At 48.6% G+C, this 18877-nt stretch overlaps 2 protein-coding genes across 3 annotated transcripts in view; one reads left to right on the top strand and one right to left on the bottom strand.

Annotated features, from left to right (window-relative positions):
- GMPR2 (guanosine monophosphate reductase 2) overlaps window positions 1-18877 on the bottom strand; it is a 269008-nt gene that overhangs the window by 116186 nt on the left and 133945 nt on the right. The window lies entirely within an intron of this gene.
- Window positions 1-18877, top strand: part of IPO4 (importin 4) — a 54013-nt gene that overhangs the window by 25804 nt on the left and 9332 nt on the right. For both annotated transcript variants that reach the window (XM_083410103.1, XM_083410102.1), the window contains 10 exons: window positions 1472-1585; window positions 3005-3128; window positions 4470-4581; window positions 5885-6003; window positions 7673-7750; window positions 10247-10304; window positions 12615-12720; window positions 15213-15406; window positions 16576-16632; window positions 18003-18128. In XM_083410103.1, coding sequence (XP_083266229.1) covers window positions 1472-1585; window positions 3005-3128; window positions 4470-4581; window positions 5885-6003; window positions 7673-7750; window positions 10247-10304; window positions 12615-12720; window positions 15213-15406; window positions 16576-16632; window positions 18003-18128 — 1088 coding nt within the window. The remainder of the gene's footprint in view (window positions 1-1471; window positions 1586-3004; window positions 3129-4469; window positions 4582-5884; window positions 6004-7672; window positions 7751-10246; window positions 10305-12614; window positions 12721-15212; window positions 15407-16575; window positions 16633-18002; window positions 18129-18877) is intronic.

Here is an 18877-nt window from a genome sequence, read left to right as displayed (position 1 = left end):
CTTAAATTTCCCGGGTTTCAAAGGAAGCAGCTCCTCTCCCTCCCTCCCTGCCGACCAGGGAGGAGGGAGGCTCCAACTGTGTTGCTTGGCTGCGTTGCTCACCCAAAAAGGAGTCTAAGAACGACGGGGGGTGGAGCTTGCATGCCTTGTGCCGATCAAATCGGCCGCATTGCCTGGGGACTCGCCTTTGCTCAGCGCTTCCCAGTGGAGAGGGGACGGTGGTTTCCCTTGCTGCATCCCCTTTGCCGGGTTGCTGCGCTGTGGGAACCACCGCTTGAGGCTTCGCTTGGCCGCTGGTTGACCAAAATCCCTTATTTTGGCTGCTGATCCCTTATTTTTGAGGCTGCTGGTCCCTTATTTTCAAATCTGTAAGTTGACAGCTATGCGCCAGGCGCATAAATTCCTACCATATACATATTCTCCCCCTGAAGTTTAATTTGGACTATTAACATTCTCCCTTTTCTTGTCTTTGCTAATCAATTTGGGCTCTAGTGCTGGTTTAATGTAAAAGACTACACCTCGTTTTTTGGTATCGTCAGCAGTGATAAAATCCATCCCTAATTTTTTATTTATTAGGACTCTCTGATTTTTTTTGCTATATGTGTCTCTTGTAGGCAAATTACAGTATTTTCTGCTCCATAAGACACACTTTTTTCTTCCTAAAACGTAAGGGGAAATGTCTGTGCTTCTTATGGAGCGAATGCATGGTCCCTGGAGCCGAATTGCCCAGGGGCAAAAAGCAGATTATGCTTTTTTTTTTTTTAAAAAAAGAAGGAAGTGGGTGTTGAAACAAAGCCACTGATCGGCAAGTGATCGGGAGCGAGATAAGGGATGCTACCAATAAAGGAGGCTGCCTGGGAGGGGGGAGGTAAAGACAGTGAACTTGCAAGGAGAGGAGACAGGAAGACTAAAGCAATAATGAGAGAAATTAGAAGAAAAGGAGGAGCAAAAAACTGCTCCTGCTAAGGAAAAGACACTAAGGCCAACAAGAGGGAAGGGAGTGTTGAAAGGAAGCAGCTGATCGGTAAGGGATCGGGAGGGAGATAAGGGATGCTAGCGATAAAGGAGGCTGCCTGGGAGGGGGGAGGTAAAAGCCCATGGATCCTCAGGATTTTTACATTGGGTCACCCCAAATTCACCATCAGATCACATAGCATGTCCGTGGCTACAGCCTGCACCAAAAAAATCACGCGTCCACTGTTTCGTGGGCCGCAATGGCACAAAAACATGGTTAAAAAGCACGGATCCACGTGGATTATCAACTTCTCTTAAGATAGGTCTGCGCACTGCTGCACCACCTTCTTGTGCAGGCCGTTCCGTTGCCAGCCTTGGCTTTTCCAGAGGAGTATTTTGGGTTCCTATCAGAATTAAGTGGGTTGGCGCCTTGCCACACAAGCACAGCCTAGATCTGGCAGGACCTGGAAATTCTGTGTCCGTTCCCTGGGCGCAAAGCTTACCCTCCTCTTTCCAGCCCAGGCTGCCCGGGGATCCCTCTTGCCATACTTCCAAGCGATCATGGATCACCTGACGGCGTACCTGCTCACCACCCGGGAGGATCTGAGGCCGGTCCAGATCCAGTCTGTGGGTAAGCGAGATTTCCCCCCTACCCCCTTCTCTCTTCAAAGTTTGTTGTTGTTTCGTCGTCGTTTAGTCGTGTCCGACTCTTCGTGACCCCCCTGGACCAGAGCACGCCAGGCACTCCTGTCTTCCACTGCCTCTCGCAGTTTGGTCAAACTCATACTGGTAGCTTCGAGAACACTGTCCCACCATCTCGTCCTCTGCCGTCCCCTTCTCCTTGTGCCCTCCATCTTTCCCAACATCAGGGTCTTTCCCAGGGAGTCTTCTCTTCTCATGAGGTGGCCAAAGTCTTGGAGCCTCAGCTTCAGGATCTGTCCTTCCAGTGAGCACGCAGGGCTGATTTCCTTAAGAATGGAGAGGTTGGATCTTCTTGCAGTCCATGGGACTCTCAAGAGTCTCCTCCAGCACCAGAATTCAAAAGCATCCATTCTTCGGCGATCAGCCTTCTTTATAGTCCAGCTCTCACTTCCATACATCCCTACTGGGAAAACCAGAGCTTTAACTATACGGACCTTTGTCGGCAAGGTGATGTCTCTGCTTTTTAAGATGCTGTCTAGGTTTGCCGTTGCCATTTTGAGCTGGTCACACTTTGCGGTCCTGTTGAACTCGTCGTGACTGGCTTCTGAGCCAACTGACTTTAGGGATCATGAAGGGAAAGAAAAACAAGCAAGGGTCTGTTTCTGTGCAGGTTTAGCTCATTCAAAAGAGCCCGAGGCTTGGGCTTGGGCTTGAGCTTCACTTCAGGGGAAAGATTCCCTCGTTGCCGGGGGTTGGACTCGATGATCCCTGGGGGTCCCTTCCGACTCTACAAATCTGTGCTCATTCTCTTTGGCCAAGTAGGAGGCGTTTTAAAGCTCCATTTACTTGCTGGCTCGTTTCTAAGGTCTCCTCTGAGCGTTTGAAATCGCCCTCAACAGGGTTTCTTAAGCAGCTACGTGATACGGAAATTCAACAGGCAGAGCTTCCTTCCAAGGGGAAATAATAATAATAATAATAATAATAATAATAATAATAATAATAATAAAAATTATTTATACCCCGCCCATCTGGCTGGGTCTCCCCAGCCACTGTGGGCGGCTTCCAACAAAGTATTAAAATACAGTGCTCTGTTAAACATTAAAAGCTTCCCTAAACAGGGCTGCCTTCAGAAAGCCTTCCCGGTTGAATTTCGGGTTGTTACGACACAGCTGCTAAAAATAACAAAGCCTGCCTTGAGAGTCAAGATGGCAAAGCTGTCAAAGCGCCCACTTGGAATAGCTCGGTAATTTAGTTTTCCTCACGAACGCTGCCTCGATGGTCAGCAGGCACAGGGTTGGGTATAAATCGCTAGAATTGCTATTAACGGGGGAATGCGGAGCAGGTGGGGAACACCGCCATTTCCCAGAAGCCTCTGCTGCTCACACCCCGCCCTCTGCTTCCCCCGCAGAGACTCTGGCCGTCCTCGCCAGCGTCATGGACAGGGAAGTCTTTCTGCCGCTGGCCAACAAATGCTGCCAGCTCGGGCTGGAGCTCTGCGACAAAGTCGACGACCCGGACTTGAGGCGGTGCACGTAAGTCAAACCGGGCGGCGTCTGCTCCCGATGGGAACGTTAGGACCCAGCATCCTCCTTGCAGCTGACCTTGGTGGAGATTTGTAGTGGAAGGTTTTTGGGGAAGGGGCCCGTTGCTTGAGAGTTGAATTCAGATTTATTTATCTGCCGCCTTCCCACAACGAGAGGCAACCGGAGCATCGCTGACAGACGCCCGCTTCTTATCAAAGTGCAAAACTTTGAAGGGCGGAGGGCAAAGAAGCAGTTTACAAAGCGGATCGAGGAATGCGAAGGAGAGCAAAAACAAGCGGTTTAGCAAGCATGGAATGAATCCAGCATTGCAGAGGATGTAATCTGGGCCACCTCATACATTTAAAGCAAGATTATATTATGGCTGCCCTCCCCAAGAATTCTGGGAGCTGTAGTTTGCCAAGGGCGCACAACTACATTTCCCAGAGTTCCCTGCGAAAAGGGATGGGTGGCTGGACCACTCTGGGAGTTGTAGTTCTCTGAGGGGAACAGGCAAAAAGTTGAGGCTTAAATGGTTAAAGTGAGAATGAAAGTTGGGGAAGAAGAAGAAGAATTTTATTATTTGTACCCCGCCCATCTGGCTGGGTTTCCCCAGCCACGTGGGAAGGCCACGAGAGCCAGGGTTATGTGATAAATGGCACAAGCAGGCCTCCGCCTCAGATGTTTGGGACTACAACTCCTATCATCCCCCAACCATCACAGCTGGTGACTCTTGAGTTATAGATAATAATAATAATTTATTATTTGTACCCCGCCCATCTGGCTGGGTTTCCCCAGCCACTCTGGGCAGCTTCCAACAAAGATGAAAAATACACTAAAATGTCACATATTAAAAACTTCCCTGAACAGGGCTGCCTTCAGATGTCTTCTGAATGTCAGGTAATTGTTTATCGCTTCGACATCTGATGGGAGGGCGTTCCATAGGGCGGGCGCCACCACCGAGAAGGCCCTCTGCCTGGTTCCCTGTAACTTGGCTTCTCGCAGTGAGGGAACCGCCAGAAGGCCCTCGGAGCTGGACCTCAGTGTCCGGGCCGAACAATGGGGGTGGGGACGCTCCTTCAGATATACTGGACCGAGGCCGTTTAGGAGATGCATTTATCTCCTCTTAGAAGAAGCCTCTCTGCCGCTATCGATCACACGCCCTTAGGATGTTGGGGGATGATTGGAGTCGTCGTAAAAATATCTGGGAGGCTGGCAAAAAAACAAACCACTCTCGTGAATTTTGGGGTTTCTGGCCAAGAGAGGCAAACTTCGCATCTGCCACCTCAACCTGTTTTAAAATGGAGGCCAGTGAGACACACAGGAGCTCAAAAGAATCCTTTCTTGCGCCAGGTACAGCCTTTTTGGGTCTCTCGCGACCGTCCTGGAGGATGCCATTGAGCCGTACCTGCCTCGCATCACCACTCTTATGATCTATTCTCTCAAATCCACAGAGGGCGTTGAGGTGAGCATTTTGGCATCTGCTTTCGTGGGCTGAGACTCCTGTCATCAGAAGTCGGTGTATATTCCCCCCCACCCCATCCCATTTTTATTTTTATTTTTTAAAGTCGTAACAATAGGCTTCAAACAAATTTAAAGGGTATAACGCCACTTTGCCCATTGCTAGGTAAAGGTAAAGGGACCCCTGACTGTTAGGTCCAGTCTTGACCGACTCTGGGGTTGCGGTGCTCATCTCGCTTTATTGGCCGAGGGAGCCGGCGTACAGCTTCCGGGTCATGTGGCCGGCATGACTAAGCCACTTCTGGGGAACCACAGCAGCGCACGGAAACACTGTTTACCTTCCCGCCGGAGTGGTGCCTATTTATCTACTTGCACTTTGAGGTGCTTTCGAACTGCTAGGTTGGCAGGAGCAGGGACCGAGCAATGGGAGCTCACCCCGTCACAGGGATTCGAACTGCCGACCTTCTGATCGGCAAGTTTAGACTCTGTGGTTTAACCCACAGCGCCACCCACATCCACTGCCCATTGCTTCAATGCTATAAAATGATCCCAATATGCATTGTTAATACACATTACTGCCTTGCTGGCTCATTAAGTGTTTGCATGCTTAAAACGTAAATGTGTCCATATTCCTGGGGGCAGGGGAGGCATTGGAAACGGGTCTGTTGGGGAAAATTGACCACTTCCCCACTGATCCGGGCTTATTCCCCTGCCCCACCAGTCTGCCTTCTTGGGTCCCCTGCCCTTTGTCTCCCTGCTTTCCACCCCACCGGTCCCAAGGGACACAAATGACCTGTGTTGTGTGCAAGAGAGAGAAGAAGAAGAAGAGTTTGGATTTGATATCCCGCCTTTCACTCCCTTTTTAAGGAGTCTCAAAGTGGCTAACATTCTCCTTTCCCTTCCTCCCCCACAACAAACACTCTGTGAGGTGAGTGGGGCTGAGAGACTTCAGAGAAGTGTGACTGGCCCAAGGTCACCCAGCAGCTGCAGGTGGAGGAGCGGAGACGCGAACCCGGTTCCCCAGATTACGAGACTACCGCTCTTAACCACTACACCACACTGGTGTAGAAGCTGTAAACTTTGAGAGCTCAGTGCTGTGACCTGTAAGCAGAGAGGTTTGTGACGCTCAGTATCGCGGCGGCTGCCGCTGCCTAGTTTTCTAGCTTTTCTGGGCTTCCTGAGCTCCTGGGTGGCCGCAGAGTCGAACGATGAGCATTGCAAGAGAGTTAATATTCTCAAAATGACGCCTCTTGTGTCTCCTAATCTCCTCCTCGCCTCTCCCGCCTTTGTTGTCTGTTTCTTCCCAGAATCACGGTGGAACTGGAAACTCCTTCCTCCTGTTTGACGATGAGGAAGAGGACGAGGCGGAGGTGGAAGGAGAGGAGAGCCTGGATGAAGACGAAGATGACATCTCTGAGCTTTCGGGGTAGGTGACCATTGTGGGAGGGATTTTAGGAAGGCCGGCATCTGCCTTGTTGAGAGAGGATATTCCAGGTGAGAGGCACAAAGCCATATTTAAACAGTCCTCCCTCAGAAAAACGAAAACCCTCTGGTTTCATAGCCTGTAGCAGGCCGCAGGATGAGCCCTTCGTGTTTCAGAATCCTTCCTTGGCATCCATGTGGACTGGAAACTTAACTCTTTAAATAAGCAAAGGTGGGAGTTTTTTAAAAGGCCATTTTGGTGGCATTTTTGAAAAACCCTTTATGTAGATGTTAGCTCTCTGAAGACTGATGGAATTTGATTTGGGAGATTTATGGGCCCGGAGCGATGGATTTAGGCGTAAAAGTCGAGGAATTCGAACTTAGAGAGGCCATCTCTGAAGTCGTTGGTGGTGGCATGTCTGCTCGGTCTCGCTCTCCCCAAGATTGCGTAGCAACCTTTCTCCTGACACTAATTTTGCGTATGCAGTGGTTTTTATTTATTCGGGAGCTTTTATTGTATGGAGGCTCAACCCAACATGTGAGCCCCCCAAAAAACAATCTATAAAATGGGGCACCTCAAATTCAGGTTGATCCCCTTCAGAATGGGTCCCAGGCTCCTTAAAAGCCACCTGAGCCCCTTATATCCCAGCCAGATCGCTGAAATCGTCCGGAGGAGCACCGTTAGTTGTCCTCAACCAGAAGGAAAGCATTCAGTGTCTCTGCTCCCATGCTGTGGAGAGCAATTCCAGCAGAGATTTGGCAGGCTGCCCTTGCTTTTGACTCCCAGGCGTCTCTTGAGAACGTTTTTACGCCAACAGGCCTACGCAGCTGACATTTCTTCTTGAGCAGCCAGTTCATTTTAGCTATTGTTTTGCATTTCTCTGAGAGGTTTTTACATTGCTGCCCACCACCAGGATGCCTTGCGAGACTGAGGGCAGGATGCAAGTACAGTGGTACCTCAGGTTAAGAACTTAATTCGTTCCGGAGGTCCGTTTTTAACCTGAAACTGTTCTTAACCTGAGGTACCGCTTTAGCTAATGGGGCCTCCCGCTGCCGCCGCCACCACACAATTTCTATTCTCATCCTGAAGCAAAGTTCTGAACCCGAGGTACTATTTCTGGGTGAGCGGAGTCTGTAACCTGAAGCATATGTAACCCAGCCACTCTGGGCGGCTCCCAACAGAATATTAAAAACACAATAAAACATCAAACATTAAAAACTCCCCTAAACAGGGTTGCCTTCAGATGTTTTTAAGCAGAGGTTGGACAGCCATCTGCCACGGATGATCTACGGTGGTACCTCGGGTTAAGAACTTAATTCATTCCGGAGGTCCATTCTTAACCTGAAACTGTTCTTAACCTGAGGTACCACTTTAGCTAATGGGGCCTCCCGCTGCCGCCGCCACACAATTTCTGTTCTCATCCTGAAGCAAAGTTCTTAACCCGAGGTACTATTTCTGGGTTAGCGGAGTCTGTAACCTGAAGCATATGTAACCTGAAGCATCTGTAACACGAGGTACCACTGTAATTAAGTATAATTTAGGCCTTGGAGAATGCTCTAGGCGTGAGATTCTGTCTTGGGACTTGAATATCTGAGTTTGTTGTTTATGAGGTGGCTGATCCCCCAATTTCCTCTTCAACCCCCCCCCCCCCCCGCTTCCAATTCTCTTGCAGGTTGAACGTGGAAAGCGCCTTCATGGATGAAAAGGACGACGCCTGTGTGGCTCTGGGAGAGATTGCCACCGGAGCCAGGTATGACCGTGTGTGTGAGTGTGAGAGAGAGAGAGAGAGAATCATAGAATCATAGAATAATGGAGTTGGAAGAGACCACAAGGGCCATCGAGTCCAACCCCCTGCCAAGCAGGAAACACCATCAGAGCACTCCTGAGATATGGTTGTCAAGCCTCTGCTTAAAGACCTCCAAAGAAGGAGACTCCACCACACTCCTTGGCAGCAAATTCCACTGTCGAACAGCTCTTACTGTCAGGAAGTTCTTCCTAATGTTTAGGTGGAATCTTCTTTCTTGTAGATGAGAGACTCATTTTGTGCTGGAGTGGTTTGGAGACCACCAGTGTGACTGACCCATCGGTAACAGACCTTGGGGTATACAGGCCCTTCTCAGGAATTGGTGACAAGAGGAGAAGCTTCTGCTCTTTAAAAACCTGAAGCGCCCCTTAGGGGCAGTTGGTGGGAGGAGGGGGAGCAGCAGGGACACCCACCCCTTAAAAAGATTTTATATGGGGATTTTAAGATTTTATAGGGAAGTGTCGTGTTTAGGAAGTTTTTAATATTTAATGCTGTATTGGTTTTTAACACTCGATTGGAAGCCTCCCAGAGTGGCTGGGGAAACTCAGCCAGATGGTGTGTATAAATTATTATTATTATTATTATTATTTATTATTATTATATCCAGCCCAACAAAATATCAAAAGGAAAACACACAACAGGGCAATCTGAAACTGGCTTGTGTTGACAAACAGAAGTGTGTTTAGTAGATGTTTGGAGCAGAACCCAGTTGGTGTCCTCGGGCGTCCGAGAAATCTGGTTTTGCTTATGTGATGGCAGTGGGATTAGAGGGGTCTGCACAGGGAAGGGTGCTCCGTCAAATATCCTCACATGGGCGCAGTTCCTTCAGTGCAGGGCAAGGCCATGTGTCTACCTGGCTCCCGCCACCCCTGCCCTTTGACCCTTGTGACTGGGGCTGATGGGAGTTGGAGTCCAGAGGCATCCTCCGGTGAGGCAGATATTCCCCACCCCAGAGCTCTCCCCAAGTAGAGACGAGAGCTTAGATCTCACGCTTTTTTTATTATTATTTATTTTCAATGCAAAATCATAACAAAAATTACAAACATTGAATCCAAAATAATACTATACAAACAAACAAAACGGAACATACAAAAAAAGTCAATATGTGTAAATGTACGTAATTATATGGGGGGTTTTTTCTGCAAATGTCTGCTTTTTCGTTTTTGTTTAGTTTTGTTTTGTTCCCTCCCCCCCCCTGTTTTTTTTTTTTTTGTATGTCCCCCACTTTCTTTTTGTCTCCATCTCTCTCTCTCTCTCTTTTTTTTTTTGAGTTTTATTTATTTATTAACATTCTTATGTTACACTGGTAAACATTATCATATTATATCACAAGGCTTATTATAATTTTCAGCATGTATACAAAGTTTATATACCTAAAAAAAAGAAACAAGGACAAAAAACTATTCCAAAATGATATATGTACCAACGCTTTGGACTTCCTGTCCATCCCGTTGTATATTCCTTTTTTACAAATGAATGTACTCTTATTATTGTATATTTCTTTACATTTTATGTAATACATCCCTATATCAATATGTACCCTTGGTCTTATTTCTCAACTCAGTCTCACTCCAACGTCAATCGAATGCTAGCATAGATAGTGAACCTTGACTGTATTTTTGAACATATATCTTATATCTATCCCACTTTCCCATAATTTTTTGTTTTGAATTGCCTCTCAGGCTATTTGTCAACTGCGCCATTTCAGCGAATTCTTTTTTTTTAAATAAAATAATATTTATTACTTTTTGAACAATTTAAACACTACAAAACAAACAAAAAGAAAAAGAAAAAAAGGAACAATACAATACAATACAAAGACACTACATAACACTAACACATTAAACTAACAAAACCAAACAAAAACAGTTTAAAACACTCAAACAGTTTCAATATCTTGTCTTTCATTCACTTATTTCACCGACCTCCTCGCACCTCCCTTTTTGTATTCCACTTCTATCAATTATTTCAGCAATTCCTTTCCATCTTTCTGTTTTCTGTCCTATAATTATCTTAACACATTCTAACCTTATTTTACCTATAATATTCTATTAATCTATTTATACTTAAATCCTTATAACATTTCTGCTAAAGCAATATAACTTCATTCCACCACTCTTTTAACATTCATTAATTTTGCAGTATTTCTGTAAATAATCTTTAAACTTTTTCCAGTCTTCTTCCACCGACTCTTCTCCCTGGTCTCGGATTCTGCCAGTCATTTCTGCCATTTCCATATAGTCCATCAGCTTCATCTGCCACATTTCAGCAAATTCTTGTAGCTTGTTATGCAATCTCTTATTGTTGGGACTTCTTCTTCCTTCCACCCCTTTGCCACCAAAGTCCGAGCTGCAGCCGTTGCATATAAAAATACCTCCCTAAAGGCGTCTGGGATGTCCCTGCCAACAACACTTAACTTAACTCTTTTTGTCTCCATCTCAGCGTGGTCTTCCTGCCTTTCTTGGAGAAATGCTTCCAGGAAGTCTTTCTGCTCTTGGAGGTAATGGGGGGGGGGGCAAAGGGGGGGAGTATGTTTGGGGAAAGTGGGGCAGAGGGGCAAACTTTGGCGGGGGGAAGGAGAGGCTTGGACCTGGAAAGAGGGGAGAGATGTTTTCTGGACACCTGTAGGGCAGCAGTCCCTTACAGAAGCTCCATTACACTGAATTAGGCAGCTGATAAACAGCTCTTGCTGTCAGAAAGTTCTTTCTGATGTTGAGTCGGAATTCCTTTCTGGCAGCTTGAATCCACTGTTTTGGGAGCTAGCATTTGGAGTGGGAAAGAACAAGCTGGCTGCCGCTTCCATGTGGCTATCATATCTCCTTCTCAGCCTCCTCTTACCCAGCTCCCTCAAATGTTCCTCATCAGGCCTGGTTTCCAGACCCTTTATAGTCTTGGTTGCCCTCCTCTGCCCACCTGCCAGCTTGTTAATATCCTCCTTAAATTGTGGCGCCCAGAACTGGACACAGTATTCCAGGTGTGGTCTGGCCAAGGCAGAATAGAGTGAGACTATTACTTCCCTTGATCTGGGCATTATACTTCATTCATATACCGTATTTTTCGCTCTATAGGACGCACTTTTTCCCCTCCAAAAATGAAGGGGAAATGTGTGTGCGTCCTAAGGCTTGCGGATAGCAGCCTGCATCCTGAAGCCCGGGGCGTGCTGAGCAGCACACCCCGGGCTTCGGGCAGATATCTGCAAGCCTTAGGAGCCGGGTGGGAGTTCCCGCCGGGCTCCCAAGGCTTGCGGATAGCAGCCTCCAAATCCGACCTGGTTTGGAGGCTGGCGGTGGGGGAAAGCAACGCTTCTCCCCACTGCCAGCCCCACAAGCTCGAGGGACAGCGGGGAGGCAGAGCGCCACCTTCCCGCTGTTCCCCGACCTGGTCTTTGGGGCTGGCGGTGGGGGAAAGCAGCGCTCCCTCCCCCCGCCAGCCCCAAAGAGCAGGTCGAAAGGAACCCAAAGCCTCCAGAGCCCAGCGGGAACTCCTGCTGGGCTCCGGAGAATTCAGGTGAACGCACCTTGAACGCACAGAACGCATCTTGACTTAGAGGGGGAGAACAAGAAAAAAAATATTCCCCCCCGTTCTCCCCCTCTTATGGTCCGGTGCGTCCTATGGTCCAGTGCGTCCAATAGAGCAAAAAATACGGTATACAGTGGTGCCTCGCAAGACGAAAAGAATCCGTTCCGCGAGTCTTTTCGTCTTGCGGTTTTTTCGTCTTGCGAAGCAAGCCCATTAGCGGATTAGCGCTATTGACAGTTTAAGGGCTATTAACGGCTATTAAAGGCTTAAGGGATTAGCGGTTTAGCTGCTAAAAGTCTATTAGCAGTTTAGCGCTTTAGAAAAAGGGGTTGGGGAGCGAAAAAAAACCTCAAAAATTTTCGTCAATTTTCGTCTTGCGAAGCAAGCCCATAGGGAAATTCGTCTTGCGAAGCACCTCTGAAAACGGAAAACCCTTTCGTCTTGCGGGTTTTCCGTCTTGCGAGGCATTCGTCTTGCGGGGCACCACTGTATATGAATGGGAATATATTATATGAAGGTAGGGGGGCACCTGCTTCTCATAACAGGTGGGAGGGAGGAACCCTCAGTCAAAGGCTATCTGGGGTGTGGCAGAGAAGTGTTGAGCTTTTTTTTTTTTGTTTTGGCCAAAGTTGTTGTGAAATCACAAAAAAAGTTTTTTAGGAAATTCGCCAAAAAATCATCTTCCAACTGTCAGATTTTCCAAGACATTTGAACTGATTTTGAAAACTTCTGCTTGGACACTATTTCTGGCAGACGAATCCTGGATATGTCCGGACGTATGGCAGCCCTAAATTTAGGGATCTGGAATAAGTGCAAGTGGGTGGTTATAATTCTTCACGGATGTATGACCCTCTGCACTCATCAAAGGATGATTTACAGCCAAAATGGGGTTGAAAAACAGTCCCTCAAAAAGCTCCACAGCTTAAGAGCGGTACAAAAGCAATATAGAACGAGAGCACCAAAGGGGGATAACATTTTCACCCAGCTTGAAACAAAAATGTGCACTGTTGCTTCCGGACAGTGCAGCTAGGGGGCGCCTGTCGTCTCTCGGCAGGGATGGTATTGTGCAGAACGGGGGCTGCCACCCTGGAGGCCCTGCTCTGTGTTAACCGTGGCACGGGCTTCTGATATTTTGGGGGGCTTTAAGGAGAAAATCTCCTGCAGAGGGTCTGTAAGGGATAGATGCTGTCTCTCGGGTAGCCTGGTCCTCAGCTGTGCAGGACGTTTTCTTTGTTAGCGGTAGCAAAGCAGATTTAAGGGCAAAAGGCCTGACTCCTCCTTCTCTTCCCAGCATCCCAACATCAACGTCCGGAAATCCGCTTTCAACACCCTGGGACATTTCTGCATCTCCTTGCACCGGGTTTGCGAGCGGGATCCGTCCGAACCTCACAGCGCCGGTGAGTGACCTCAGGGATGGTGTGTTTGTTTTTTAAATGGGTTGGTCCGAGGAGATGACCTTGAAGCATGACTTGGAGCAGGGAGATCGTATCTTAGCAAACTGAGCAGAGGAGCTTGCAAATTGGGATGGGACACAAACTTCAGAAGGCTCAGGCAGACAATATATAGCTTGGAAGGTTTGCAGCAACACAGGAATTTGCCACGTGCAGAGCTGGACTGTTGATCTGTTATGACAAATTTCAAGGTGCGCACACATAGGGGCACACACTTCCCAGAAAACCAACCTTTCACCCTTCAAAAATTAGGAAATATTCCGGGGGGGGGGGTCACTTTACAGTGGTTGTTGTTGCTTAGTCGTGTCCGACTCTTCGTGACCCCCTGGACCAGAGCATGCCAGGCACTCCTGTCTTCCGCTGCCTCCCACAGGTTGATCAAACTCATGCTGGTAGCTTCAAGAACTCTGTCCAACCATCTCGTCCTCTGTTGTCCCCTTCTCCTTGCGCCCTCCATCTTTCCCATCATCAGGGTCTTTTCCAGGGAGTCTTCTCTTCTCATGAGGTGGCCAAAGTCTTGGAGCCTCAGCTTCACGATCTGTCCTTCCAGTGAGCACTCAGGGCTGATTTCCTTAAGAATGGATACGTTTACAATGGTACCTCGAGTTAAGTACTTAATTCGTTCCGGAGGTCCGTTCTTAACCTGAAACTGTTCTTAACCTGAAGCACCACTTTAGCTAATGGGGCCTCCTGCCGCTGCCGCGCCGCCGGAGCACAATTTCTGTTCTCATCCTGAAGCAAAGTTCTTAACCCGAGGTACTATTTCTGGGTTAGCGGAGTCTGTAACCTGAAGCGTATGTAGCCTGAAGCGAGTGTAACCCGAGGTACCACTGTATTTGAGCTCACAGAGTAATCCCGAAGCCACCTTGGTTCTCTTAATTTTCTCTGCAATAGAAGGGGGAAAATCCTTTCCCAATATTTCTTTTCACTTATAAATCCTGTAAACAGAGAAATTTACTGAAGTGAATGGGCCACTCTCCAGCAACTATCCTTCAATGCAAGTCATTGTGTATGAATGAGGCTGATCTGTAAAATGGATTCATGAACCAAAATAATTGCCATCCTAAAAGAATGGCCCAGACTGGCCAAGATAAGGCAACCGGCAAATATTATCAGGTATCTTGGCTGACAGGAGACAAGCCACACACTCAAATTTCTGCCTCTTTCTGTGACAGTTGTACAGTGCTTTTTGGTGCTCTTCGGGCTGGGCAATTTCTAAAGTCTTTACATACCTTTGTTCTGGGTCCTCCCCTCCTTGCAAGCGGGGAGGGAACTCCGTGGAAACAGGGAAATAAAGACCTGCCTTGCTTTTTGCTGGATCTGGCCTCCATCCATTCTCCTCTGACCCTTAATGGGCTTGGGAGTCCCTTGATGGGGAGCTGGGCTGTAAAAGCCAACCCCGGAATTTTATTATAACAAGTCCATCTTGTCTCGCCTACCCTGACTGGCTGTCCGGATATTCGACCCGGCATCTTTCCCTGCCGTACGTGAAGGTGCCATCGGGGACTGAACCCGGGCCCTGCCATTGAGCTAAGAGTAAAACAAGAATCTAGTCTTGGAACTGGAGAAAGGGGCTGGCGTAAATAGTAACGTAAGAAGCTGTCGTCTGTGAAGTCAGATCATCTTGTCTGCACCGACTGCCAGGATTTCAGGCAGCGAATCTTTTTACCTGGAGTTGCCGTGGGGGGAATCGAACCTGGTGCCTTCTGCTCCGCCGACTGACCTGCCTGCTTTTAAAAGCACAGCTGCGTTCGTGCCCTCCTTCCAGGTGGGGCATCTGGTGGGGCCAGGATGCTGGATCCAGCCCCTCTTAGTCCTTGTGAGCCAGTGTGGTGTAGTGCTTCAGAGCAGTGGACTCGTAATCTGGTGAACCGGGTTCGATTCCCTGCTCCTCCACATGCAGCTGTTGGGTGACCTTGGGCCAGTCACACTTCTCTGAAGTCTCTCAGCCCCACTCACCTCACAGAGTGTTTGTTGTGGGGGAGGAAGGGAAAGAAGATTGTTAGCCGCTTTGAAACTCCTTAGGGTAGTGATGGGACGCGGGTGGCGCTGTGGGTTAAACCACAGAACCTAGGATTTGCTGATCAGACGGTCAGCGGTTTGAATCCCCGTGACGGGGTGAGCTCCCGTTGCTCGGTCCCTGCTCCTGCCAACCTAGCAAGTGCAAGTAGATAAATAGGTATCACTCCGGCGGGAAGGTAAACGGCGTTTCCGTGCGCTGCTCTGGTTCGCCAGAAGCGGCTTAGTCCTGCTGGCCACATGACCTGGAAGCTGTACGCCGGCTCCCTCGGCCAGTAAAGCGAGATGAGCGCCGCAACCCCAGAGTCGGTCACGACTGGACCTAATGGTCAGGGGTCCCTTTACCTTTAGGGTAGTGATAAAGTGGGATATCAAATCCAAAATCATCATCCTCCTCCTCCTCCTCCTCCCTTCCGCAGCTCGCCTCCAGCTGCTGTGCACCGTGCTGCCTGCTTACATCAAAGGGATCCGGGAAGACAAGGAGCGCCAGGTGGTGATGGAGATTTTGGAGAGCCTGGCGAGGGTGCTGAAGACCTGCCGGCAAGAGGCCCTCCGCGCACCCGGGCAGCTGACGGACCTGTGCCAGGTCATCCGGGAGGTCCTGGAGAAAAAAGTGAGTGTTCAGGTGGGGAGGCGGGAGGGGAGCTGTGCTCCAAAATACCTGTGAGTTCTCCAGGTTGCCGAAGGCTGGGGCAGAGATTTCTGCAGGGCTCTACCCTTTTTTCCCCTCTTGGGGGCCAGTCTTTTCCACCACTCAAGCTTGCCCTCGGTGACTTCCGCTGACCGGACTGTGAATCCGGCAGCTCCTGCCAGATTCGGCTTCACGGGGGGGGGGGGGGGGAGCGTCAGGGCAAGGGGCACCCCCAAAAAAGCTTTATATGAGTACAGTGGTTCCTTGGGTTACATATGCTTCAGGTTACAGGCGCTTCAGGTTACAGACTCTGCTAACCCAGAAATATTATCTCGGGTTAAGAACTTTGCTTCAGGAGAGAACAGAAATCGTGCAGTGGCACCACAGAAGCAGCAGGAGACCCCATTAGCTAAAGCGGTGCTTCAGGTTAAAAACAGTTTCAGGTTAAGAACAGACCTCCAGAACGAATTAAGTTCTTAACCCGAGGTACTACTGTATATAAAATTACAAACTAGTGCAGTTAATTTTTGGGAAGCGGTGGGACATACACAAATGGGGTGGAAGTGGGGCTTTTTTGTTGGAGGAGTATTTAATAATAATAATAATAATAATAATAATAATAATAATAATAATTTTTATTTATACCCCGCCCTCCCTGGCCAGAGCCAGGCTCAGGGCGGTTAACACCAGTTAAATTACAGTAAAAACATTGCGGGGGGACACCAATTTAAAATACAGGTTAAAATGCAATTTAAAATGCAGCCTCATTTTAAAAGTAGCCCATAGATCAAAACCCTAAGGGGAGGGAAACATAAGGGTCAGACCGAGTCCAAACCAAAGGCCAGGCGGAACAGCTCTGTCTTGCAGGCCCTGCGGAAAGATGTCAAGTCCCGCAGGGCCCTGGTCTCTTGTGACAGAGCGTTCCACCAAGTTGGGGCCAGTACTGAAAAGGCCGTGGCCCTAGTTGAGACCAATGTAGCCACCTTGCTACCTGGGACCGCCAAAATGTTGTCATTTGTAGACCTTAAGGTCCTCTATGGGGCATACCAGGAGAGGCGGTCCCGTAGATACGTGGGTCCTAGGCCGCATTTAGGCCAGTTTATGCCGCAATCCTATTAAAAAACGCTCTCTTCCTTGTGTTCCCTTTGCAGACAGTCTGCCAGGACCCCAGCCTGGACGAAGACGAGGATGAAGATTGTGACGAGGTGGTAAGTCCAGCAATCAGCAACCTCAGACCCCAGAACCCCCTTTGAGAGCCAGTGTGGTGTAGTGGTTAAGAGCGGTAGTCTCGTAATCTGGGGAACCGGGTTCGCGTCTCCGCTCCTCCACATGCAGCTGCTGGGTGACCTTGGGCCAGTCACACTTCTCTGAAGTCTCTCAGCCCCACTCACCTCACAGAGTGTTTGTTGTGGGGGAGGAAGGGAAAGGAGAATGTTAGCCGCTTTGAGACTCCTTAAAGGGAGTGAAAGGCGGGATATCAAATCCAAACTCTTCTTCTTCTTCTTCTTTCTTCTTCTAAACTCTTACAATTTGTGGGCTTCTGAGAACAGACATGGCAGCCTGATATATATTTCCCTCACTAGCCTTTATGGTTTCAATAAATGCATTCCAAGTACAGTGGTACCTTGGTTCTCAAACTTAATCCTTTCCAGAAGTCCGTTCCGAAACCAAAGCGTTTCAAAACCAAGGCACGCTTTCCCATAGAAAGTAATGCAAAACGGATTAATCCATTCCAAACTTTTAAAAACAAGCCCTAAAACAGCAATTTAACATTTTACTATCTAACGAGACCGTTGACCCATAAAATGAAAGCAATAAACAATGTACTGCAGTCACACAATCAGTCAATCAATCAGTAGCTGAAATGGGTTCCACACAGTGACAAAAACAAAAAAAAAGAAGAGCCACAAAAAGGCAAAAGAAATAGCAAAAACAGACAGATCTCAGCGTAACACTCAAAACGGAAGTTTTGGAGCACGTTTGGCTTCCAAAAAAAGTTTGCAAACCGAAACACTTACTTCCAGGTTTGCAGTGTTTGGGTTCCAAGTTGTTTGAGTACCAAGGCGTTTTTGAGAACCAAGGGACCACTATATCATTATACTTGTCCAGTCTTCGTCTGAAAGCAATCCGTTCCTCCTTGAAAAACATACCCGCTCCGCAGCCTGCAACCGAGGAAAGACGGAGAACCTCGGCTCAATTCTATTTCTCCCTTTTTTCCTTTCCTGTAAGAACACAAGGTAGATGCCCTGCCACTGTGCTATGGGCCTTGTAGTCTTTAAGATTGCAGTCCTCATGGTTTAGGAGAAGCAGCTGATGTAAACAGTATCATAGGGACAAATCGTTGGTCCTCCTAGCTCAGCATTGTCTACCTGAACGGCAGCAGTGGCTCTCCAGGTTTTCAGACGGGCGGCTCTTTCTCTCCCAGCCCTGCCTGCAGATGCCCGCAGGATTTGAACTCAAGACCTTTGAGAGGCATTGCAGATTCCCTCCCTCTGACTTGCAGCCCGCCTTCTAAATCTCTGCTTCCTCCTCTCACTGCCCTGTGTCTCTCCTTTCTCCCTCTGCCTCCCAAAACCAGGCGGAGTATGACTCCATGCTGATCGAGTACGCCGGTGAGGTGATCCCGGCTCTGGCTGAAGCGGCTGGCGGAGAAGCCTTCGCTCCGTATTTTGCCGGCTTCCTGCCACTGCTCCTGAATAAGATGGTGAGTGACGCCTGCCCCTTCGCCCTCCAAGTCTTCCTGTGGCTTCCCATTTACTTTAGCCCGGGTCCCGGGACACCTCAGCTCTTATTTATCTACTTAAGGGCATTTGTGCCATGCTATTCAGCTTTAAAGTGAAAATTTTAAAGTCCGGGCCTTGGGTCTGTCGCTGTGTCTAGGCCAGGCACAGGCAACTTTCAAGCCTTCAGATATTTTGGACTACAACTCCCATCATCCCTGAGCTCTGGCCTTCTAGCTAGGGATCGTGGCAGTTGTAGGCCAAAACATCTGGAGGGCCGAAGGTTGCCTATGCCTGGTCTAGGCCTAACCCAGCAATTCTCAACCTGTGGGTCCCCAGATGTTGTTGGACTACAACTCCCATCATCCCTGAGCTCTGGCCTTGCTAGCTAGGGGTGATGGGAGTTGTAGTTCAACATCTGGGGACCCACAGCTTGAGAAAGGCTGGCCTAACCATAGCTGTCAACTTTTCCCTTTTCTTGCGAGGAATTCTATCTGGAATAAGGGAATTTCCCTTTAAAAAAAAGGAAAACCTTGACAGCTATGGGCCTCACCCTACCTCACAGGGGCGTTTTTGTTTTTTTGTTTTTTTTACTTTGCTAAAGTATTTCCGTGCCGCCATCTCTGACCCCCTGCTTGCACCGCTTTCCCGGTGGGGCGGGGAGGGGGTCTTTTTCCTTCCTGTGGGTTTCTCCCTCATTTTTGCGCCTCTGCTTCATCCTGCCCTCTTTCTT

Source organism: Podarcis tiliguerta (genome assembly GCF_965153285.1).
Source record: "Podarcis tiliguerta genome assembly, chromosome: 13".
Taxonomy (NCBI): Eukaryota; Metazoa; Chordata; class Lepidosauria; order Squamata; family Lacertidae; genus Podarcis; species Podarcis tiliguerta.
This window is presented reverse-complemented; position numbering and strand designations above follow the sequence as displayed.